The 22,334-nt window shown below is 43.2% G+C and overlaps 1 protein-coding gene across 1 annotated transcript in view; it reads left to right on the forward strand.

Annotated features, from left to right (window-relative positions):
• The window catches only part of dpyd (dihydropyrimidine dehydrogenase), a 675,582-nt gene that overhangs the window by 390,558 nt on the left and 262,690 nt on the right, over nucleotides 1-22,334 (forward strand). Inside the window, exon 13 of the mRNA XM_033028889.1 lies at nucleotides 423-638. Coding sequence (XP_032884780.1) covers nucleotides 423-638 — 216 coding nt within the window. The remainder of the gene's footprint in view (nucleotides 1-422; nucleotides 639-22,334) is intronic.

Below are 22,334 nucleotides of genomic sequence, written 5' to 3' on the forward strand. Positions count from 1 at the left end.
GTATAGAAACATCTATTTTTTAGTTCAGACCACCCTTATCTGTTTATCAGTATTTTGGGAGTTGGTAAGAAATTGTATTGTCATAAAAACAATTACATTTAACATAATTTAACCTAAAATCATAGTCATAGAGAGATACAGTGTGGAGACAGGCCCTTCAGCCCAACTTACCCACACCGGCCAACAAGTCCCAGCTACACTAGTCCCACCTGCCCACGTTTGGGCCATATCCCTCCAAACCCTGTCCTATCGATGTACCTGTCTAACTGTTTCTTAAATGTTGGGATAGTCCCTGCCTCAACTACCTCCTCTGACAGCTTGTTCCATACACCCACCACCCTTTGTGTGGAAAGTCAGATTTTGTGAAGTTGTGATGGCTTTTTGTAATTTTGTTTTTTTGATTTTCAATTTTTGATTTACAGGCACAACATGGTCATTCAATTACTGGGGATCCTGAACTACCTCTTTTCTACACACCTATTGACCTCGTGGACATTAGTGTGGAGGTAGTTGGGTTGAAATTCCTGCATCCCTTTGGATTAGCCAGTGCCACTCCGACAACTAATTCTGCAATGATCCGAAGAGCTTTTGATGCTGGCTGGGCCTTTGCTCTCACTAAAACCTTCTCGTTGGATAAGGTAAGAAGGCATAAAAGTAAATGACCAGTTTGCAATCTTCTCATGCAGTAGCAAAGGTACATATTCAACATCTTGTGACAACAGACAATTATTATAATATTGTAATAGGACTTGTATTTCCCTGTATGTATTGTTATCATGCGGAGATTATTTGATTTTTCAAAAGACGTTCCATGTAATTTAGGAAATTCATAAGGAACCTCGTCAATTAACTCATTCCTCATAAGAGGAATAGATCGGGTAGACACACAGAGTCTCTTGCCCAGAGTTTGGGAATCGAGAAACAGAGGGCATACTGTAGGTTTAAGGTGAAGGCGGAAAGATTTTATGGGAATCTGAGGGGTCAGGCAAAGGGTGGTGGAATGGGTGTATGGAATGAGCTGCCTGATGAGGTAGTTGAGGCTGGGACTATCGCAATGTTTAAGAAGCAATTGGACAGGTACATGGATAGGACAGGATTGGAGGTACATGGGCCACAGGTGGGACTAGTGTAGATGGGACATGTTGGTCAGTGTGGGCAAGTTGTGTTCAAAATCACAAAACATTAAATAGTTAGATAATTTCAAGTATGTACCATTCAATACAATTAGTCTAGATGCTCTCCCGAGTCCACACGCATTCATCATTTTCTGCCCTTTGTATATAGCTGGAATGCACCGCCTGAAAGAGGGATATAAGCAGATTAAATAGATCTATTTAAGAGTGAAATGGTTAAATCTTTACTGGACGATAATGAAAGAGCAGCTAGGCACAGTGGCCGTGTGGTACCATACAATTTGTGTGGTAGAATGCTGCTATAAAAATGAAAACCAAGCATAATTAAAAGAGTGTGTAGGAAGGAACTGTAGATGCTTGTTTAAGCTGAAGATAGACACAAAATGCTCGAGTAAAGGGGCTGTCCCACTGCAGCAACCTAATTGGCGAGTTTAGGAGAGTTTGAAAAAATGTCATGTTGAAGACCTCCCTCGACTACGTAGAAGACCTCTTTCGATCTCCTTCGACTATGTTGAAGACTAGCTTTGACTAGCTTCGGGAAAATTGGACACCGAATAGTGGAGAGTGAAGACGTCCTCCTTCAACCTCCCTTCGACTATGTTGAAGACTATCTACGACTACCTTCGACTACCCTTGATTACCTTCAAATAGCATGCCAACCTACTACAACCCACTTCGACTAAACCTACGAGTAAAAAAAGTATTGACTTTTTCCCTGGCAACTTTATTTTTACTCGTGGGCATTTTTCAACGTTGAAAAATATGGCGCAACCTAGCAGAGGCCTCGTGTAAGCGGGGACTACTCTCGAGCATGAAGGAGAGTTACAAAGACCTCCTAGGACCTCGTGTCGACCATGCTGCGAGTATGAGTCGAGGGGAAACTCGTCTGAACTCGCGGATTTGGTCGCCGCAGTGGGACAGCCCCTTTACTCAGTCTGTCAGACAATGTCTCTGGAGAAAAGTTATAGGTGACATTTCAGTCTGAAGAAAGGTCTCGACCCGACACGTCACCAATTCCATTTCTCCAGAGATACTCTCTGACCGGCTGAGTTACTCCAGCATTTTGTGTCTATATATAATTAAAAGAGTGATGGCTCAAAAAGGATATGAATATTACTTTGATTAGGTCACAATGTCAATGTCAAGATGCTAACTCTATTGACACGGGCAATATTTTAAAGTAATCATTTTTAAGTAGCCAGAATGATTAACCTGCAAGCTTCTATATTAAGACATTATTTGATCAGAGAGGAGAATAATTTTTCATCTCAAAGTTTGCCCTTAAGTTTGTTAAATGGCCATAAATATGGTTGTGCTACTATAGCAAAGATCAGGATGACAGTCATTACATCTTAGTTCAAATTCGTTGGGAATGTCTTAATTGGGACACTTATTCCAACATATCCTGTATGCTTGATTTGATTATTTAGTATTAGGCAAACATTAGAAAGTCCTTAATAAAACTGTCCAGAAATTCAGTTCTACACAGGTTTTCTGTTTGGCCTGTTATAAGTTCTCATACTGCCAGCTGTTAGTGTGGCAGCTGCGACCTTCAGATCTAACTCTTCTGAACATAGAAAACATAGAAAATAGGTGCAGAAGGAGGCCATTCGGCCCTACGAGCCAGCACCGCCATTCATTGTGATCATGGCTGATCGTCCCCTATCAATAACCCACTCCCACGTCCCCTATCAATTTCTCTCCCACACCATTTAAATTCCTTTCTCCGGATTCACAATTTGCAACTCTTCAATTCTTTTGTGTCGCACCTTTTGTCCTTTCATCTTTGGCCTTTCTTTAACCATCTGCCCAGCAAAAGAAACCCTTTGCCATGTGCTCACCTATTACCTGCCATGCTTTGTCCTGCCACTCCTCTCCTCTAGCTTTCTTCCCCCACACCCCTCCCAAATCAGTATGAAGAAGGGTCTTAACCTGAAACATCACCTCCCTGTGTTCTCCAGGGATACTGCTTGACCCACTGAATTAATCCAGCATGTTGTGTCTTTTGATTTTAAAACCACCATCTTCAGTTCCTTATTTCTACAATATCTTACACTCATTCAGCAAACAATTTCTTCAAAGCAGTCGATGTACACAAAGCTGTACCTGGCCCGAGAACACTGATGCAATTATTAAGAAAGCACATCAGTGCCTCTACTTCCTGAGAAGATTACGGAGAGTCGGTTTGTCAAGGAGGGCTCTCTCTAACTTCTACAGGTGCACAGTAGAGAGCATGCTGACCGGTTGCATCGTGGCTTGGTTCGGCAACTTGAGCGCCCTGGAGAGGAAAAAACTCAAAAAAGTAGTAAACACTGCCCAGTCCATCATCGGATCTGACCTCCCTTTCATCGAGGGGATCTATCGCAGTCGCTGCCTCAAAAAGCTGGCAGCATCATCAAGGACCCACACCATCCTGGCCACACACTCATCTCCCTGCTACCTTCAGGTAGAAGGTACAGGAGCCTGAAGACTGCAACGACCAGGTTCAGGAATAGCTACTTCCCCACAGCCATCAGGCTATTAAACTTAGCTCGGACAAAACTCTGAACATTAATAGCCCATTATCTGTTATTTGCACTTTATCAGTTTATTTAAGCAAGCAAGAATTTCATTGTCCTATCAGGGACACATGACAATAAACTCACTTGAACTTGAAGCTGGCCATGGAGTTTGAATGGCAAAAGCATGCTAATGGTGTTGTACTTGAGTGTTATCACATTGTACTTACAATCTCCTAACTTTGGTCAGATGTCCACTGCATTCACGACCTGACCAGCAAAGGATCAAATTCCAACCCAGGCATGTTTAATCCTGCTACTTCAACAATTACTTCAGGTTCTGTTTAAATTATTTTAAATTCTTCCGGTTGATCTGACCTTGACACATATGATTTGTGTCCAGTTAATCGGAGACACACAGGTGTACTCAGCTCTGCTGTACTAATTAGTTAATTGTAGACAGCAGTGGCCAATCGAGTGAAGCCAATTTAAAAGTAAGACCAAGAGTATTAAATCTGTCGTATGACTTGCCCTGCCTTGCATAGTTCAATTAGTTTAGCAGATGAAGAATAGCTCTTTTCCTAGCAATTCTTCTCTGCAATACTGGATCATGCTGATTCAGGGATCTTATAGAAACTTACAAAATTCTTAAGGGGTTGGACAGGCTAGATGCAGGAAGATTATTCCTGATGTTGGGGAAGTCCAGAACTAGGGGTCACAGTTTAAGGATAAGAGGGAAGTCTTTTAGGTCCAAGATGAGAACATCATTTTTTTACACAGAGAGTGGTGAATCTGTGGAATTCTCTGCCACAGAAGGTAGTTGAGGCCAGTTCATTGGCTATATTTAAGAGGGAGTTAGATGTGGCCCTTGTGGCTAAAGGGATCAGGGGGTATGGAGAGAAGGCAGGGATGGGATACTGAGTTGGATGATCAGCCATGATCATATTGAATGGTGGTGCAGGCTCGAAGGGCCGAATGGCCTACTCCTGCACCTATTTTCTATGTTTCTATGGCTAAACCAGCTTAATTTCACCTTGGCAAAGTTGATGCTGCGACCAATACAGTCTTGGTACATTTAGCACAAATCTCAAAGTATGTTGGTCACAGTGTTAAACTTATTCTAGAAAGAAAACACAGAGAAAATTTGAAAATGAGTGCAGAATGATGGAGGGAAATTCTTTAGTCAGAGGGTGGTGAATCTGTAGAATTCATTGTGACACCAATGGATATTTTTAATGTAGGGATTGACAGATTCTTGATTAGTATGGGTGTCAGGGGTTAAGGGGAGAAGGGAGAAAGGGGACATGACTTGAGAATTAAGGGACTGAAGTTTAGGGGTAACATGAGGGGGAACTTCTTTACTCAGAGGGTAGCTGTGTGGAATGAGCTTCCAGTGAAGGTGGTGGAGGCAGGTTCGTTTTTATCATTTAAAAATAAATTGGATAGTTATATGGATGGGAAAGGAATGGAGGGTTATGGTCTGAGTGCAGGTATATGGGACTAGGGGAGATTATGTGTTCGGCACGGACTATAAGGGTCGAGATGGCCTGTTTCCGTGCTGTAATTGTTATATGGTTATATGGTTAAGGCAGGAGAATTGGGTTGTGAGGGAAAGATAGATTAGCCATGATTGAATGGTGGCATGGACTTAATGGGTCAAATGGCCTGATTCTGCTCCTGGAACCTAATGTTGTGTTCGATGAATCACCGGATTCAGATCGTGGATCATGTGCAGGCAGGTAACAGTTTGTCTTGGCATCATGTTCAGTGTGCAGACATTGTGGGCCGAAATGCCTGTACCTGTGTGGTATAATGAACAAAACAGGAATATTTTTAACCATGTCCTTTAGAAGAAGAATCAGGAAGCATTTCCACCTCCAAAGTCACTGAGTCATTCAGCATTGAAATAAGACCTTCAACACACTGAGTCCATAGTAATCACCAAGCACCCACACATTTACACTAATCCTACATTACTCCTATTTTAGCCTTCCCACATTTCCATCAGCTGAGTGAAATCCAGGTTAGTCGGGAAGTGGTGTTAGGTAAATTGAATGGATTAAAGGCCGATAAATCCCCAGGGCCAGATAGGCTGCATCCCAGAGTGCTTAAGGAAGTAGCCCCAGAAATAGTGGATGCATTAGTGATCATTTTTCAAAGCTCTTTAGATTCTGGAGTAGTTCCTGAGGATTGGAGGGTAGCTAATGTAACCCCACTTTAAAAAAAGGGGGGGGGGGGAGAGAAAAAACGGGGAATTACAGACCAGTTAGTCTAACATCGGTAATGGGGAAAATGCTAGAGTCAGTTATTAAAGATGGGATAGCAGCACATTTGGAAAGTGGTGAAATCATTGGACAAAGTCAGCATGGATTTATGAAAGGTAAATCATGTCTGACGAATCTTATAGAATTTTTCGAGAATGTAACTAGTAGAGTGGATAAGGGAGAACCAGTGGATGTGTTATATCTGGACATTTAGAAGGCTTTCTACAAGGTCCCACATAAGAGATTAGTATGCAAACTTAAAGCACATGGTATTGGGGGTTCAGTATTGATGTGGATAGAGAACTGGCTGGCATACAGGAAGCAAAGAGTAGGAGTAAACAGATCCTTTTCAGAATGGCATGCAGTGACTAGTGGGGTACTGCAAGGCTCAGTGCTGGGACCCCAGCTATTTGAAATGTATATTAATGATTTGGACGAGGGAATTGAATGCAACATCTCCAAGTTTGCGGATGACACGAAGCTGGGGGGCAGTGTTAGCTGTGAGGAGGATGCTAGGAGGCTGCAAGGTAACTTAGATAGGTTGGGTGAGTGAGAAAATGCATGGCAGATGCAGTATAATGTGGATAAATGTGAGGTTATCCACTTTGGTGGCAAGAACAGGAAAGTAGACTATTATCTGAATGGTGGCCGATTAGGAAAAGGGGAGATGCAACGAGACCTGGGTGTCATGGTACACCAGTCATTGAAAATAGGCATACAGGTGCAGCAGGCAGTGAAGAAAGCGAATGGTATGTTAGCATTCATAGCAAAAGGATTTGAGTATACGAGCAGGGAGGTTCTACTGCAGTTGTACAGGACCTTGGTGAGACCACACCTAGAGTATTGTGTACAGTTTTGGTCTCCTAATCTGAGGAAATACATTCTTGCCATACAGGTAGTACAGAGAACATTCACCAGACTGATTCCTGGGATGGCAGGACTTTCATATGAAGAAAGACTGGATAGACTCGGCTTGTACTTGCTAGAATTTAGAAGATTGAGGGGGGATCTTATAGAAACTTACAAAATTCTTAAGGGGTTGGAAAAGGCTAGATGCAGGAAGATTGTTCCCGATGTTGGGGAAGTCCAGAACAAGGGGTCACAGGGGGAAGTCTTTTAGGACCGAGATGAGAAAAACATTTTTCACACAGAGAGTGGTGAGTATGTGGAATTCTCTGCCACAGAAAGTAGTTGAGGCCAGTTCATTGGTTATATTTAAGAGGGAGTTAGATGTGCCCCTTGTGGCTAAAGGGATCAGGGGGTATGGAGAGAAGGCAGGTGCAGGATACTGAGTTGGATGATCAGCCATGATCATATTGAATGGCGGTGCAGGCTCGAAGGGCCGAATGGCCTACTCCTGCACCTATTTTCTATGTTTCTATGTGTAGACTTTTAGACTTTTGAGCTGCAGCACGGAAAAATGCCCTTCGGTCCACCGAGTCCGCGCTGACCAGTGATCACCCCGTACACCAGCACTATCCTACATACACGAGGGACAATTTACAATATTACTAAAGCCAATTATCCAACAAACCTGTACGTCTTTGGAATATGGGAGGAAACCAGAGCATCCGGAGATAACCCACGTGGTCACAGGGAGAACGTACAAACTCCGTATAGACAGCACCCGTAGTCAGGATCGAACCCGAGTCACTGGCGCTGTAAGGCGGGAACTCTACAGCTGCGCCACCGTGCTGCTCTCGACGCAGGTCCCACTATTCACTATATATTTTACAGTGTCTTACAGAGAACTTACAGTTCTTTAATCAGTCTAAACATTACACAAAGTGGAAATTTAAAGGACCTCGTATCTCCCTTGAGTCTTGCAAAATTAATTTTCCAGTGTTGATGAATAGAGACGTTATCTCTAAACTTGTGAAGGTTACCTTTCTTTTGGTGCTGTCTACTGTGGATTGGCTTGTCTATCAGTTCACCTGGATGACCTTCACACTGACTGCCTGTTGCTCCCCCATTTTATTGCTCTGGAAGAGAGCCCATCCCAATTGCTGACGCCTCATTTAGGGCAGACGCGATGCTGAAATTTACCAGCTGGAAACCCGTTTATCTTTCATCAGCCAATTAAGTCCTGGAAATTGCTATTTTTTCCAAAAGGATCTGGGCCAATTAAGCACACAAAATCAAGAACAACAGGTGTGGTTAAGTTTGAATAAGCATCGGACATTTTACACTGAGAGAAGAAATGTGTGCAGAAAGGATAGCAAAGATAGACACAAAAAGCTGGAGCAACCCAGTGGATCAGACAGCATCTCTGGAGAAAAGGAAAAGGTGACCTTTCGGGCCAAGACCCTTCTTCAGACAGAGTCAGGGGAAAGGGAAACGAGCGATATAGACAGTAATATATAGAGAGATATGGAACAAATGAATGAAAGTTATGCAAAAAAGTAACAATGATAAAGGAAACAGGCCAATGTTAGCCAGGGACTAAGTGAAAATGAGTTACAGACAACGAGGCTCAACAAGATGACTTTGAAGCTAGTATAACTTGGGTGGGGGAAGGAAGGGGAGAGGAGAGGGATGGAGAGAGGGGAGGGATGGAGAAAGGAGAGGGTGGATGCAAGGGTTACTTGAAGTTAGAGAAATCAATATTCATACTGCTGGGTTGTGTAAGTTGCCAAGGGATATCAATTGGAAGCTGGTAAATCAAGTCTGGCGACTGATCTGGTACGGGTCAATGGACATGGGCTCCTGGTAATGGTACAAATATGTGGTCAAGTGCAAAAATAACTTCAAGGTTGCAACCAAGAACATACGCATCAATAACACCTATAGTAGATGCTTGTTGCAAACTTGGTGTCAGGTCTCAGACTCAGTACAAGGTAATTAAATTCACAAGCAACATCAAGCTAAAGGATACTTGGCTCTCCAAGGGCACCGTCAAGATATTTCAGGGTAAGTAAGTTTGCTGCAGTTTGCATCCAGCGGTGGGTAAATAACATTGAGAGCATTGTGTGCAGGAAGTCAAAATCGGAGGCACGTACACTGTGAATGAGATTAAAATTCTCCGAGATAGGAGTTGAAAGGGATGTCAAGGTGCTGAAAAATCACCATGTCTAAATTGTATGAGGGAGGAATAATCATAGCCAGCGGGGCATTTTGGATTATTGCAAAATGGTTACGCTGAAATCCCCAGTGTTCAGACTAAAGCTGAACAATGCCTTGGGCAGACCACACTGGGAGAGTGTACTGGATCCTGCAATGTGGGGCCAGCTGAACCCTTGCAGCAATGTAGCTGTTCCTCAGTGTCATATAACACTCGGAATATCCTCAAGGTCTATTTACATATTGCAATAGGATTCTGCCCTCAAAAGGTGGAAAAACACTGCTTCTTACCAGCGAAGGACTGATTTCTACAGTAATTGCTCTAATCGTGCAGTTTTAGGCCACTCGTATTGTTTGTTGGTTTTCCTACTTTCGTACCAATATTTATTCTTTTAAAATGTGTTTTAAAATAAACCAGAACGGTCGCTCTCTGGGGACGTTGAAAGGACATTCAATTTCAGTGGAGAATTTAATATAGGAAAAGATAAGAGGAAATAGCAGTAGATTGAAGGGGAAAGGTTGAAGAGCAGGAGAGGAGGATGTTTGTATATTGCTCTTTGTGCAAAGTTAGCAGAAGCACGTAGGGAGGGGTCTTCCCTGTGCTGTACGATCCACTGGAAACTAACCTGTGATTTTCCAGTGTTAGTATTGTGAAAATAATAATCTCTTCTATTATTCATAGGGAATTGTAAGACAATTTCACTTTTTTTTAAAGTTGGGGGGAGGGAAGAAGGTGGTGGGATTAACAAAAAAAATTCACTCAGATGGTAGTTCATATGTAGAATGAGCTGCCAGAGGAAGCTGGAGAAGATTTGGAAATATCTATCCCTAATATATATACTTAGAAAGATATATAGCTAGAGGGATATTGCCAAATGCAGGCAAATGGGGCACCTAATATGCCAGTCTGAAGAAGGGTCTCGACCCGAAAACGTCACCCATTCCTTCTCTCCAGAGGTGCTGCCTGTCCCGCTGAGTTACTTCAGATTTTTGTGTCGATCTTCGGTTTGAACCATCATCTGCTGTTCCTTCTTACACACCTAATATGACAACTTGGTCAGCATGGACAGGGTGGGCTGAAGGGCCTGTTTCCGGGTCGTACAGCTCCACGACTCTACAAATGAAACTGTGAAAATGGGAAATTATCCTGGAAAGACTTGTTCTTCCTGTTTATCATTTTTGTTTTGATTATTGGTGGTTTGTTGTAGTGCACTTCTCGTCCTGTTCGTTGTTGTTCAAATTGACTTTGTGTCGGGTTTTTTTACCATGGCCAATTTGCTAGTGGGGTGACGCAAGTGTGAGATGCAACTTATGGTAGCCGAATAGCGTACCACGTAGAAATACTTTGTGGTGAACATCATCTAACCACATCTTAAGAGATAATGAAGACACAAGAGACTGGGGCGGCTGGTGGCGCAGCGGTAGAGTTGCTGCCTTGCAGCGCTAGAGACCCTGGTTTGATACTGACCACGGAGTTTGTTGGTTCTCCCCATGACTTGCGTGAGTTTTCTCCGGGATCTCTGGTTTCCTCCCACACTTCAAAGATGTACAGGTTTTGTAGGTTAATTAATTTGGTATAATTGTAAATTGTCCCTAGTGTGTGTAGGATAACGTTAGTGTGCGGGGATCGCTGGTCGGAGCGGACTCGGTGGGCCAAAGATCCTGTTACCACGCTGTATCTCTAAACTAAACTAGAAAACTAAACAAGAGACTGCAGATGCTGGAATCTTGAGCATAAAATAACTCAGGAAGACCTCAGCTGCTCTGGCAGCATCTGTGGAGGGAAATAGACAGATGATATTAAGGGACAACTTAGGTTAAATCCTATTGTTTTAGAGCTGGTAATCTGAGATATACGCAGTGTGAAAAGCCTTTCCCTAAAAAAGTCTTGTAACCCACCCTCTAAGCAGAGGAGTAGACATCGGTCAGTAGTCTGTTACCTGAAGAAGGGTCTCGACCCGAAACGTCACCTATTCCTTCGCTCCTAGATACTGCCTCACCCGCTGAGTTTCTCCAGCATTTTTGTCTACCTCTAAGCAGAGGGATTATTTTGTACTCCTTCTAGCCATTTTTCCCATCAATATACAGTTATCCGTATTCTTCACCCATTGCATCATTTCTATCACCACACTTTCTGACTTAGAAAAAGTGCAAAATTAAACGTTCTTCAGCCTTGCGATGCAGGTCTCATACCTCTTATCAATCGATTCTAACACATTGCCACCCTGTGCATTCTGTTGTGCATCATCCATCATTGGCAGCTTGGCAGTTCTGCGCTCTCTCCCTTAATTATGTGTCTTTTTCAGCATCAGAGTGTCTCTTCCCTCGCATGCTCCACACCATCCCCCGTCACCTTCACAACAGCTTGAATGCATAAAACGGAGTCCAATGTACTTTGCCTCATAGCGATTTCACAGGGGTTTACCAAACAATATGACACCAAGTCACAGAAGATATTAGGACCAGTGATGTATTTTTTTAGAATTCTATCTTAAAAGACGAAAGAGAAACTGAGAGATACAAGAAAGGGATTTATTTATCATCTTAAGACGTCAGCCGCAGTTGATGGAGTGAATCAAATGAGGGCTGCTCAAGAGGCCACGATTGGAAGAGGCCAAAATATTTCAGAGGGTTGGACGGCCTTTGGTCGGATTTAAGAACAAGAATTTGAAGACTTACTTAGTTGGGAGCCACTGAGTGTTCTTTTCACAAGGCCGATGGGAAAACAGGACATGATGTGAGTGAAACAATGATGTGAGTGAAACAACAGGAGTAGGCCATTCTGCCCTTTGAGTCAGCACCACCATTCCATATGATCATGACTGACCATCTGAAATCAGTACCCCATTCCTGCTTTTTCTCTATACCCCTTGATTCCTTTAGCCCTAAGAGCTATATCTAACTCTCTCTTGAAAATATCCATTGAATTGGCCTCCACTGCCTTCTGTGGCAGAGAATTCCACAGATGCACAACTCACTGGGTGAAGACGTTTTTCCTCATCTCAGTCCTAAATGGCCTACCCCTTATTCTTAAACTATGACCCCTGGTTCTGGACATGCTTTTATCCTTTCTAAAGGAGTTGAAAAGCAATTTGTTTTGGGGAGAATGGACGACTGGAATCAGCACACAGTCCAAGGAAATGATTTAAAATGAACACCTCTGAAAACTGTTTGTCATTTAAGTTTTGCAACACCAACACATTTATGTGCTTCTGGTATCCTTGTGCAGATCCAGTTGACTCACTTGTAAATCAGAAGCATTTTAGTGCAGCAAAGTAGCAGGGGGAAAAGGTGTGAGGTTGATGTGATGAGATGCTGCACTTAAGGCACTGAGAAAAATATCGCCACCGAGATCTTCACCAAATCTTCCGAATTCATTGGAAGTACATGCCAGCCATCATGAATATTGTTATCACCTAGCCCACAGCCAACATTGGACCATTGTGGGCTCCACCTTTCCTTGATCATCGTCACTTTTTGAAAATCTTTCATTCATTTGTTCTACATCTCTCTATATCACCGGCTCTATTTCTCGTTTCCCTTTCCCCTGATTCTCAGTCTGAAGAAGGGTCCCGACCCGAAACGTCACCTATTCCTTTTCCTCAGAGATGCTGCCTGACCCTCTGAGTTGCTCCAGCTTTTTGTGTCTAACTTCAGTTTAAACCAGCATCTGCAGTTCCTTTTTCAGGTTGACATCTCCAGTACTAGGGTTACTCTCAGTTGGACGGGCCATGTCCTTTGCATGCCTGGCATCAGATTCCTTAAACAAAAACATACTTTATTCCAAGTAGACACAAGGAACTGCATGTGCTGGTTTACAAATAAAAACCCCACAACGTGCTGGAGTGTCTCAACGGGTCAGGCAGCATCTCTGGAGAACATATATAGATGACATTATGGGTCAGGACCCTTCTTCAGCCCCTCCTCCGTTCCAGCTTTCTTAACCCCCCCCCACCCCCCTCCCCCGGTCTGAAGAAGGGTCCCAAACCAGAATGTCACCTATCCATGTAGTCCAGAGATGCTGCTTGACTCACTGAGTTACTCCAGTATTTTTCTGTCCTTTTCTTTACTTCATTTCAAGTTCTCACTTGGGAAGAGATCAGCAGATGGACAGAGAAAAAAAGATTCAAGGATGTGCTCCAGTCTCTTTGAAGGAAGGCAAGTCTGGGAATCTCTGTGCTTCGGCTGTTCAAAGTGCGGAATTGTTTGGTACATCCAGGCCATGCATCCAGAGGACCCATGAACCCTACGTAAATGACAGAAGGAGCAGATATCGTGGACACTGCTCCCCCACTGTCAGCCAGAGGACATCTCCTACCCCATTTGAGGTAGGGTCTGTAGTTTCCACACTAAATTAAGTAGCCACTTCAGAACCCACAAAATCAGGGTGGAAAGTCAGTCATCCTCAATGCTGAGGGATTGATGAAGAAGAAGAAGAAGAAAGTTAATGATCAGAAAGGTAAATCTGCGATAGATATCAGTAGCACTTCATCGCGAGGAAGATAATTACCTGCTCAAAGTGTTGGGAAGAATAGACAGGGGCACGTTACTGTCAGAGTCACACAGCTACGCGACATGGAAACAGGCTATTCGGCCCAACTTGTCAATGCTGACCAAGTGACATTCTGGGCTGGATTGCTTTGGCTATTTGACTGCATTTGACCCATATCAATGGCAGTCTAAAACAGCACAATATTGTTATGGTGAGGTACTATGATTAGTTCTTGTGCGTGTTAACATCAAATAGGCTGAGAAACATGCTTCATTTTAACCTGAACTGTGAAGGAAGTTGAGCGTGGTCTATGCTCGAGTAAATTATGCCCTGCTTGTACTATTTCCCCAATCACGTTTTATAGAAGCCGGCAATTATTACTGTCTCACTCTTTGAGTACTTAACTGAAGGTATATTAAAATCCAATCTAACCATGCGATATGGAGCATCAGTCTAGATGCAAGACATATTGTATAACCACGAGCTAACCTAGGGCTGATTGAAATTATTTGCGGTACCTCAGTCCTTGTCTCCTTGTCTTATATCGTGTTAACTTGGGCAAATTGAGAGCATCAAGCATCTGCGAACTACAATGCTTTTGGCATTAAAATTTTGATCATTTTCATACGACAAAGCTTGTTTCTTCATCTGCGCAACCATAATATGAATTAGTAACATTTCGGAATACGCTTTTGATTAAGTGTGATTTGCCCCGTTTGCATACGAATAGAAAAATTAAATGCTTACCAAGGGACTTAAATGAGAATCAAAGCTGTGCCTGAACATCTGTTAGAAATGTTGTTATCCTATCCCACAGACATAGCCACTCCCTTGTCGTGCAAGCAGATTGACAGCTGAATGCAGAAGCCATTTCTGGCTCAAATATGTTCGCGTGAACTTTGCTTTTTTTTTTTCCTCCAGAATTTAGTACATGTTCCTCGGTTCTTTTTGATCAATTCGTGACATTTGTATAAGAGAGACTGAATGGGTGGAGAGCCTAATATACTGCTACTGATTATACAGGGCCGTCTTGCATTGAAATGCCAGCTGGTATCTCCGTAAACAGAAATGTTATTATTCTTTCATTATTGGTCCTCTATGTAAAAGGTGTATGAGTTTTGAAAGGGCTTCTTGGGGATATACTTAGCAGGCTGTCAAGTAGCAAAGGAAAAAACAGATGGAATTGCTTTGCACCAGTAATTTGACCCTTGCTAAATTAATTGGTTCAGATCTTAGAAAAAAAAACTATTTATGAAATAGACATTTCAGCCGAATGTCCTGGATTTAAAAGCTACCTATATCTCGAGCTGCATTTTTCCTCACATTTAACAAAAAATAAGTCAGTGCGGATACTGTGTAATTGTGGGGAATCTTTCAGTTTTGATTTCTACTTTGGAGACTTGCTCTTTCACTAAAATATGTCCGTGAAAGTTAACCTACCGAAGAAATGAACTGCTAAATGTTTGTTAAAGGGCAAACAGTGAAATATATATGCACAGTGAGTGGGTCTAGCGTAGTTTGGGTAGAATAAGTATGAAAGCTGAATTCAAGACCGATGGTAGAGAGAAATAAGGGCAAATGTTTCACGGAACAGCCCTGAGTGTATATTATAGGCGATTTTTCATCCCAATGGCTAGGAGCAGCAGCCATTATTAGCTACTGCATCACAAAGAAAAGAGAGCCCGCACTTCTAGTCATCGCTCAAACCAGCACAGGCATTTGTTTAGGTTCATCTCGTGTATTGTGCCACATGCTTATCAAATGGGTCCTGCAGGGGCTATCTGTCACCCCAGCCTTCCGGTTTCATGATTTAACGCTGCAATTATGGTTACTTGGCATCCGACGTAGCAACAGAATTCTTGGGCTGTTGGGCTGGCTGCCGTCAACGGTACCAAAGGGAATTGTGGCACTTATCTGCTCCCAGGAAGGTACAACGTGGACCAAAGCAGCCCTGCAGCAAGACCTCAAGAATGATCTACCTTGCCTCTGCATTTCTGGACATCCATGTCAAGTCCAAAGGTAAAACTGGTAATAGAGAGATTCACCAGTATTCCACTATCTCTATAATAGGCGGTACAATGGCGCAGCGATAGAGTTGCTGCCTTACAGCGCCAGAGACCCAGGTTCGATCCTGACTACAAGTGCCTTATGTACAGAGTTTATACTTTCTCCCTGTGACCTGCGTGGGTTGTCTCTGGGTGCTCCGGTTTCCTCCCGCACTCCAAGGACGTAGGGTAATTGGCTTGGTAAAATTGTAAATTGTTAGACTTTAGATTTTAGACTTTAGAGATACACTTCGGAAATAGGCCCACTGCGCCCACGCCAACTGGCAATCACCCCATACATTAACACCATCCTACACACTAGGGACCATGTACAATTTTACCGAAGCCAATTAACCTACAAAACCCGCAAGTCTCTGTAGAATGTGGGAGGAGAGCGAAGCACCCGGAGAAAACCCACACGGTCACAGGGAGAATGTACAAGCTCTGTACAGACAGCACTCGTAGTCAGAATCGAACCTGGTCTCTGTAAGGCAGCAACTCTACCGTTGCGCCAATGTGCAGCCCCAGAACAATGAACGGAAATAAGTTGCCAGCTCCAGCCTTCATGTTAAGAGCTGTCAGGGTGCTCCAGGGCATTGGTCTTCAGCAGAATTAAGGCTACGGACTGACACATTATTGGAGTAGGATAGACACAAAATGCTGGAGTAACTCAGTGGGACAGGCAGCATCTCTGGATATAAGAAATGGGTGACGTTTTGGATCAAGACCCTTCTTCAGAATGCTAACACAGCCTGTCCCACTGAATTACTCCAGCATTTTGTGTCCATCTTCGGTTTAAACCAGGATATGCAGTTCCTTCCTACACAGTGTTGGAGCGGGTCAGGAAGCATCTCTGGAGAAAACGGGTAAGTGGTGTTTCAGTTCTGGACCCTTTAAAACTGAGGATGGGTCCCAACCTGAAACGTCACCTATTCTTTTTCACCAGAGACAGTGCCTAACCTGCTGAGTTGATCCAGCACTTTGTATCTATCCTTGGTATAAACCAGCCATTCTTTGTTTCTGCATGGTGGCTAAGCACTGGTCACATTAATACCCGACTCTGAGATTGTGGGGGGAAGGGGTTGGTGGGGAGGGCCAGGATGTGTAGATCCTGCAGTGCATGTGTGCATTCCCCTTCTACTGAAATTTACTGGCAGGAATATAATGAATGAGATGAAGAAATTAGTTTTTCCTTATTAATCTAAAAACTGACTTTATATGTTATATCCAGCACTGAATATTGAACTCTTTATCCTTTGTGCATTGTGGACGGCTTGATTGTATTCATGTATTTTCTGACTAGATTGCATGCAACCAAGGCTTTTCACTGTACCTCGATACACATGACAATAAAATAAACGGAACTAGTTTGGTTTAGTTTATTCTGTTGTGTACAAAGGTACAGTGAAAAAGTTTTTGTTGAGTTCTAACCAGCCAGCGAAAAGACAACACATGATTACAATCGAGCCATCCACAGGGTACAGATAATGTGAATAACGTTTAGTGTAATATAAAATTCAGCAAAGACCGATCAAAGATAGTCCGAGGGTCTCCAACGAGGTAGATAGTAGGTCAGTAGATATTGGAATTAAACATAAAACATCTGCAGGAAATGAAATGCTTTCATCCATTTTGAAGGAAAAAAATCACGATTCATATATTCACAATATTTATGGATTTAACCTCTTTGCAAGTTCTCAGAATCTCCTTTGATCTTCTCAATGGAACTTGTGTCATTGACATTGTATCTACTTCACTGGAGGAATGAGTCACTACTCGATGCAATTAAGCAGAATCTTGCATGGCTCTTTCCACAGTCCATTGAACCAATTTCTGGAATACAACTGTGATTGTGTAACTCTTTGATATTCTCGTGTATGTCTCCCAAAGGAATCGAGTGATTTATGTGCATGCCCGTCTGATTTTATTTCCTATTTCCATAAGAATGCCCTGCATACTTCAACACTCACTCCAGCACCCCACTGCTCTGTATTGGATTTATTGGGTGCTATTAACACACAATGTCTTTCAAGTTATTTCAAATATTTCTCTCCATAATTTTATTTTTTTTATGCCTCAACTGCTACTGTTCCAATCTCCCCACAAGATTTGTTTGAAGTCAATTCAAATGCTTTCCAAGCCTTTTCCATGTAGCTGTTGTGGGATCTGGTTATCAATGGTTCAATGGCTTCTTCATTGTCACGTGTGCCAGGATCAGTGAAATACAGCACAGCAAGACTATCCTCGCACAATCGCCTCCGGGTCAGCACTGTGTGCACAGAACAGCCCACTGAGTCCTTATGCAAGAGGTGCCATTTTGGCACCATTTAATGTTGTATAGTTCATGTTCATAAGTGATGGGAGCAGAATTAGGCCATTCGTCCCATCTAGTCTACTCTGCCATTCAATCATTGCTGATCTATCTCTCCCTACTAACCCCATTCTCCTGCCTTCACCCCATAACCCCTGACAACCGTACTAATCAATAATCTATCTTTGCCTTAAAAATATCCATTGACTTGGCCTCCGCAGGCTTCTGTGGCAATATATTCCACAGATTCACCATCCTCGGACTACAGAAATTCCTCCTCATCTCCTTCCTAAAGGAACGTCCTTTAATTCTGAGGCTGTGGCCTCTGGTCCTAGACTCTCCCACTGGTGGAAACATCCTCTCCACATCCACTCTATCCAGGCTTTTCACTATTATTATAATTTTGCTCCAACACGCTGTAATTCTTTCATTTCATTGAGTAATTACCTTAGCCATAATTAAACCAATTGTTATTCTAATTATGAAAATGAAAAATGTAGGAGTAAATGCATAACTGTAAATCAGTCCATCATAACCCAGAGAGCCCCTCTACCTGAAAGGTAATCGTGGTTAATAAATTAATAAAATAAATTGGGGAGAATATTAAAAATAACTAGAGGTGGAGTTAATGAATTGAAATAGAACTTGACCAGAAACGCCACCCATTCCTTCTCTCCAGAGATGCTGCCTGTCCCGCTGAGTTACTCCAGCATTTTGTGTCTATCTCCGATTTTAACCAGCATCTGCAGTTCCTTCCTACACATTTTGCCTGCTCCCTTGTGATACCTGTCTCTTCAGTGTTGATAATTCTCACTGATCGCCACCTCCGAACCTTGTAGGAAGATGAGACGGTTAAATAAATGTTTCTGCAATACCATTTTCTTTCATAAAGCATTTGGATAGAAATTAATGAAACTGAAGAACATATCTTCTGATAAGCCACATGGGGCGCGGCACAGTGGCGCAGCTGGTGGAGCTGCTGCTTCACAGCGGCGGAAACCCGGGTTCGATCCTCGGATGCTATCTGTGTGGAGTGTGCACGTTCTCCCTGTGTCCAGGTGGGCTTCCCCCGGGCGCTCCAGATTTCTCCCAATCCCAAAGATGTGAGGGGTTGTAGGTTAGTTAGCCTCTGGCCCCTGATCACCTCCTCCATCAGGCTATCAGCAGAGAGCAGAAGCCACCCAGACTGGACCCGTCACCCATTTGCTCCACATGGAAAACAACTCCTAGCACCATCCAGCCAACTGAGACAAAAGCACACTGGATAGCCACCAAGTGGTCACAGGAGTGGAAGGCAACCTCATCTCCATTACACAGCTACATATCTTCACCAGATAAAAGCTGTCCAGGTTCTGACCTCCCCAGAGAAGCATGGGTGAAGCTCAACAGACTTTGTACTGGAGTTGGGCGTTTCAATGCCAGCATGTGGAGATGGGGGCTCCGCCAGAGCCCAGCCTGAGAATGCGGAGCAGAACAACAGACAGCCAACCATGTCATCTCTGGGTGCCCGCTCTACCACCCACCAAATGGAGCTGTGTCAGGGCCTGGCAGACATTGACGTAGAGACAACAACCTGGCTTCTCAACACCCGGCTTGAGATCTAACTATTCCTTTGGTTTATGTTTCATTCACAAGAATAATAATAAGAAGAAGGCCTCTGTAAATTGCACTTAGTATGTAGGGAGCCAATACGAAAGTGGGATAAAATAGAACTAGTGTGAGTGGGTGATCAATGGTCAGTGTGGACTCAGTGGGCTGAAGGGCCTGTGTCCATGTGGTATCTCTAAACTAAACTAGTAAAAGATGATGAAATGTGTTTCCATGCTTAGATAGTATTCCCTGTTTCATATTCCATTTTAAACGATTGAGAATGACTATGTTTACCAAAAATTAATCAAATTCTTTATCACAATAATGAATATGTATACTTTGGGAATATTATTGCAGGTGGCATAAATACTATGTAAGCCTAATTGTCTATTATTCTCATTCTTCAGTACCATATGGACTAGCTTTCATTGCCTCTAACTATGAAAACTATCCATCTGTGAAGCGATTGTGCGACTGGAGTTGCTTTAGCTTACACACTGAGGGCATGTGCTCTTTCTTCAGGCTGTTGAAATATTTTGGCACTTTGTATTGACATACATAGAGTTATAGAGTCATAGAGTGATACAGTGTGGAAACAGGCCCTTCAACCCAACTTGCCCACATTAGCCAACATGCCCCAGCTGCACTAGTCCCACATGCCAGCATTTGGTCCATATCCATGCTCACCAACTTCACCATGCTCTCATTAGCAAATTTGCAGAAGACACAAAGCTGGGTGGCAGTGTAAACCTTGAGGAGGATGCTATCAGAATGCAGGGCGACTTGGACATGTTGGGTGAGTGGGTAGATGCATGGCAGATGCAGTTTAATGTGGATAAATGTGAGGTTATCCACTTTGGTAGCAAAAACAGGAAGGCAGATTATTATCTAAATGGTGTCAAGTTGGGAAAAAGGGAAGTGCAACGGGATCTGGGGGTCCTTGTTCATCGTCAATGAAAGTAAGCATGCAGGTACAGCAGGCAGTGAAGAAAGCGAATGGTATGTTGGCCTTCATAACAAGAGAAGTTGAGTATAGGAGCAAAGAGGTCCTTCTGCAATTGTATAGGGTCCTAGTTAGACCACAGCTGGAGTATAGTGTGCAGTTTTGGTCCCCTAATTTGTGGAAGGACCTTATTGCTATTGAGGGAGTGCAGGGTAGGTTTACAAGGTTAATTCCCGGGATGGCGGGACTGTCACATGCTGAGACAAAAGGAGCGGTTGGGCTTGCATACTCTGGAATTTAGAAGGACGAGAGGGTATCTTATTGAAACGTATAAGATTATTAAGGTTTTGGACACACTAGAGGCAGGAAACATGTTCCTGATGTTTTGGGGAGTCCAGAACCAGGTGCCACTGTTTAAGAATAAGGGGTAAGCCATTTAGAACAGAGATGAGGAAACCCTTTTTCTCACAGAGAGTTGTGAATCTGAGGAATTCTCTGCCTCAGAGGTCGGTGGAGGCCGGTTCTCTGGCTACTTTAAGGGCGAGCTAGATAGGGCTCTTAAAGATAGCGGTGTCAGGGGATATGGGGAGAAGGCAGGAACGGGGTACTGATTGGGGATGATCAGCCATGATCACATTGAATGGCGGTGCTGGTTCGAAGGGCCGAATGGCCTACTCCTGCACCTATTGTCTATTGTCCAACCTGACCTGCTCAGAATCATAATCATAATCAAGGGCCACTATCTTGAATGTTGGAACTTGTAATCCAGTATGCCACAGATACTTAAGGTATTAGACACTGCATTGTTAGGAATATCTTATATCTCAGGGCTTCTGATCACTGTCACATCTTTCTATTTGCAGAGTATGAAAGTCATAGAGTCATACAACATGGAAACAAGCTCTTTGCCCCCAACATGCCTATGCCGACCACCATGCCCCATCTACACGTCCCACCTGCCTGCGCTTGGTCCATATCCCTCGAAACCTAATGTATCCATGTACTTGTCTCGATATTTCTAAAACGTTACGATAATGCCTGCATCAACTACCTCCTCCGGCAACTCATTCCATACACCTCCCACTCTTTAAGTTGAAAAAGTTACCCCTCAGGTTCCTATTAAATCTTCCCCCCTTCACCTTCAACAAATGTCCTCTGGCCCTGGATTCCCCCTGCTCTGTGTGTTTACCCGATCTGTTCCTTCACTTGTACACTTCACAAATTGTGTAGCTTCTACTTGCTTTTATCTGTTCAGCTGCATATTTTCAGTTTGATCTATTTCTGGAATCAAAGTCGAAAGATGTATTTTGAGTAACACAGTTTTATTATATCATGCATGTGATTATGTCCACAAGAAAGCGTAGATTTATATCTTCCCAGGAGTTACATATTCATTTGACCTACTAATGTGTGCTTGCAGAGCGAATGGGGTAACTATAGTGATTAATTACCGAGGAAATTGGAAAGCAAGCTATGATTTGGAAGCCTGACTTAGTTTGATGTACCAGTTGTTTGCCCCAGATTACCCTTGGCAAGGCCAGCAGCATAATCAAGGACGAGTTGCAACCTGGCCACTCCCCCTTCTCCCCTCTTCCATCAGGCAAAAGGTATAAAAGTGTGAAAACGCACACCACTAGATTCAGGGACAGTGTCTTCCCAGCTGTTATCAGGCAACTGAATCATCCTACCACAACCAGTGAGCAGTTATGAACTATCTACCTCATTGGTGACCCTCGGACAATCTTTGATCGGACTTTACTGGCTTCACCTTGCACCTCATCATGTATCTGTTCACTGTAAATGGATTGCAAATCGATTGTAATCATGTATTGTCTTTCCACTGACTGGTTAGCACACTACACCTCAGTATATGTGACAAGAAACTAAATCGAACTGAACGGTTTTGTAGGAAATAGGGACTCATTGCTTCTGAAGAACTGCCCACAATCAGTTCTACAAAGTAACACCATATATGATAAAACAACTGGCTGCCTCTGT

This window comes from Amblyraja radiata, chromosome 10, assembly GCF_010909765.2.
Source record: "Amblyraja radiata isolate CabotCenter1 chromosome 10, sAmbRad1.1.pri, whole genome shotgun sequence".
NCBI classification, from domain to species: domain Eukaryota; kingdom Metazoa; phylum Chordata; class Chondrichthyes; order Rajiformes; family Rajidae; genus Amblyraja; species Amblyraja radiata.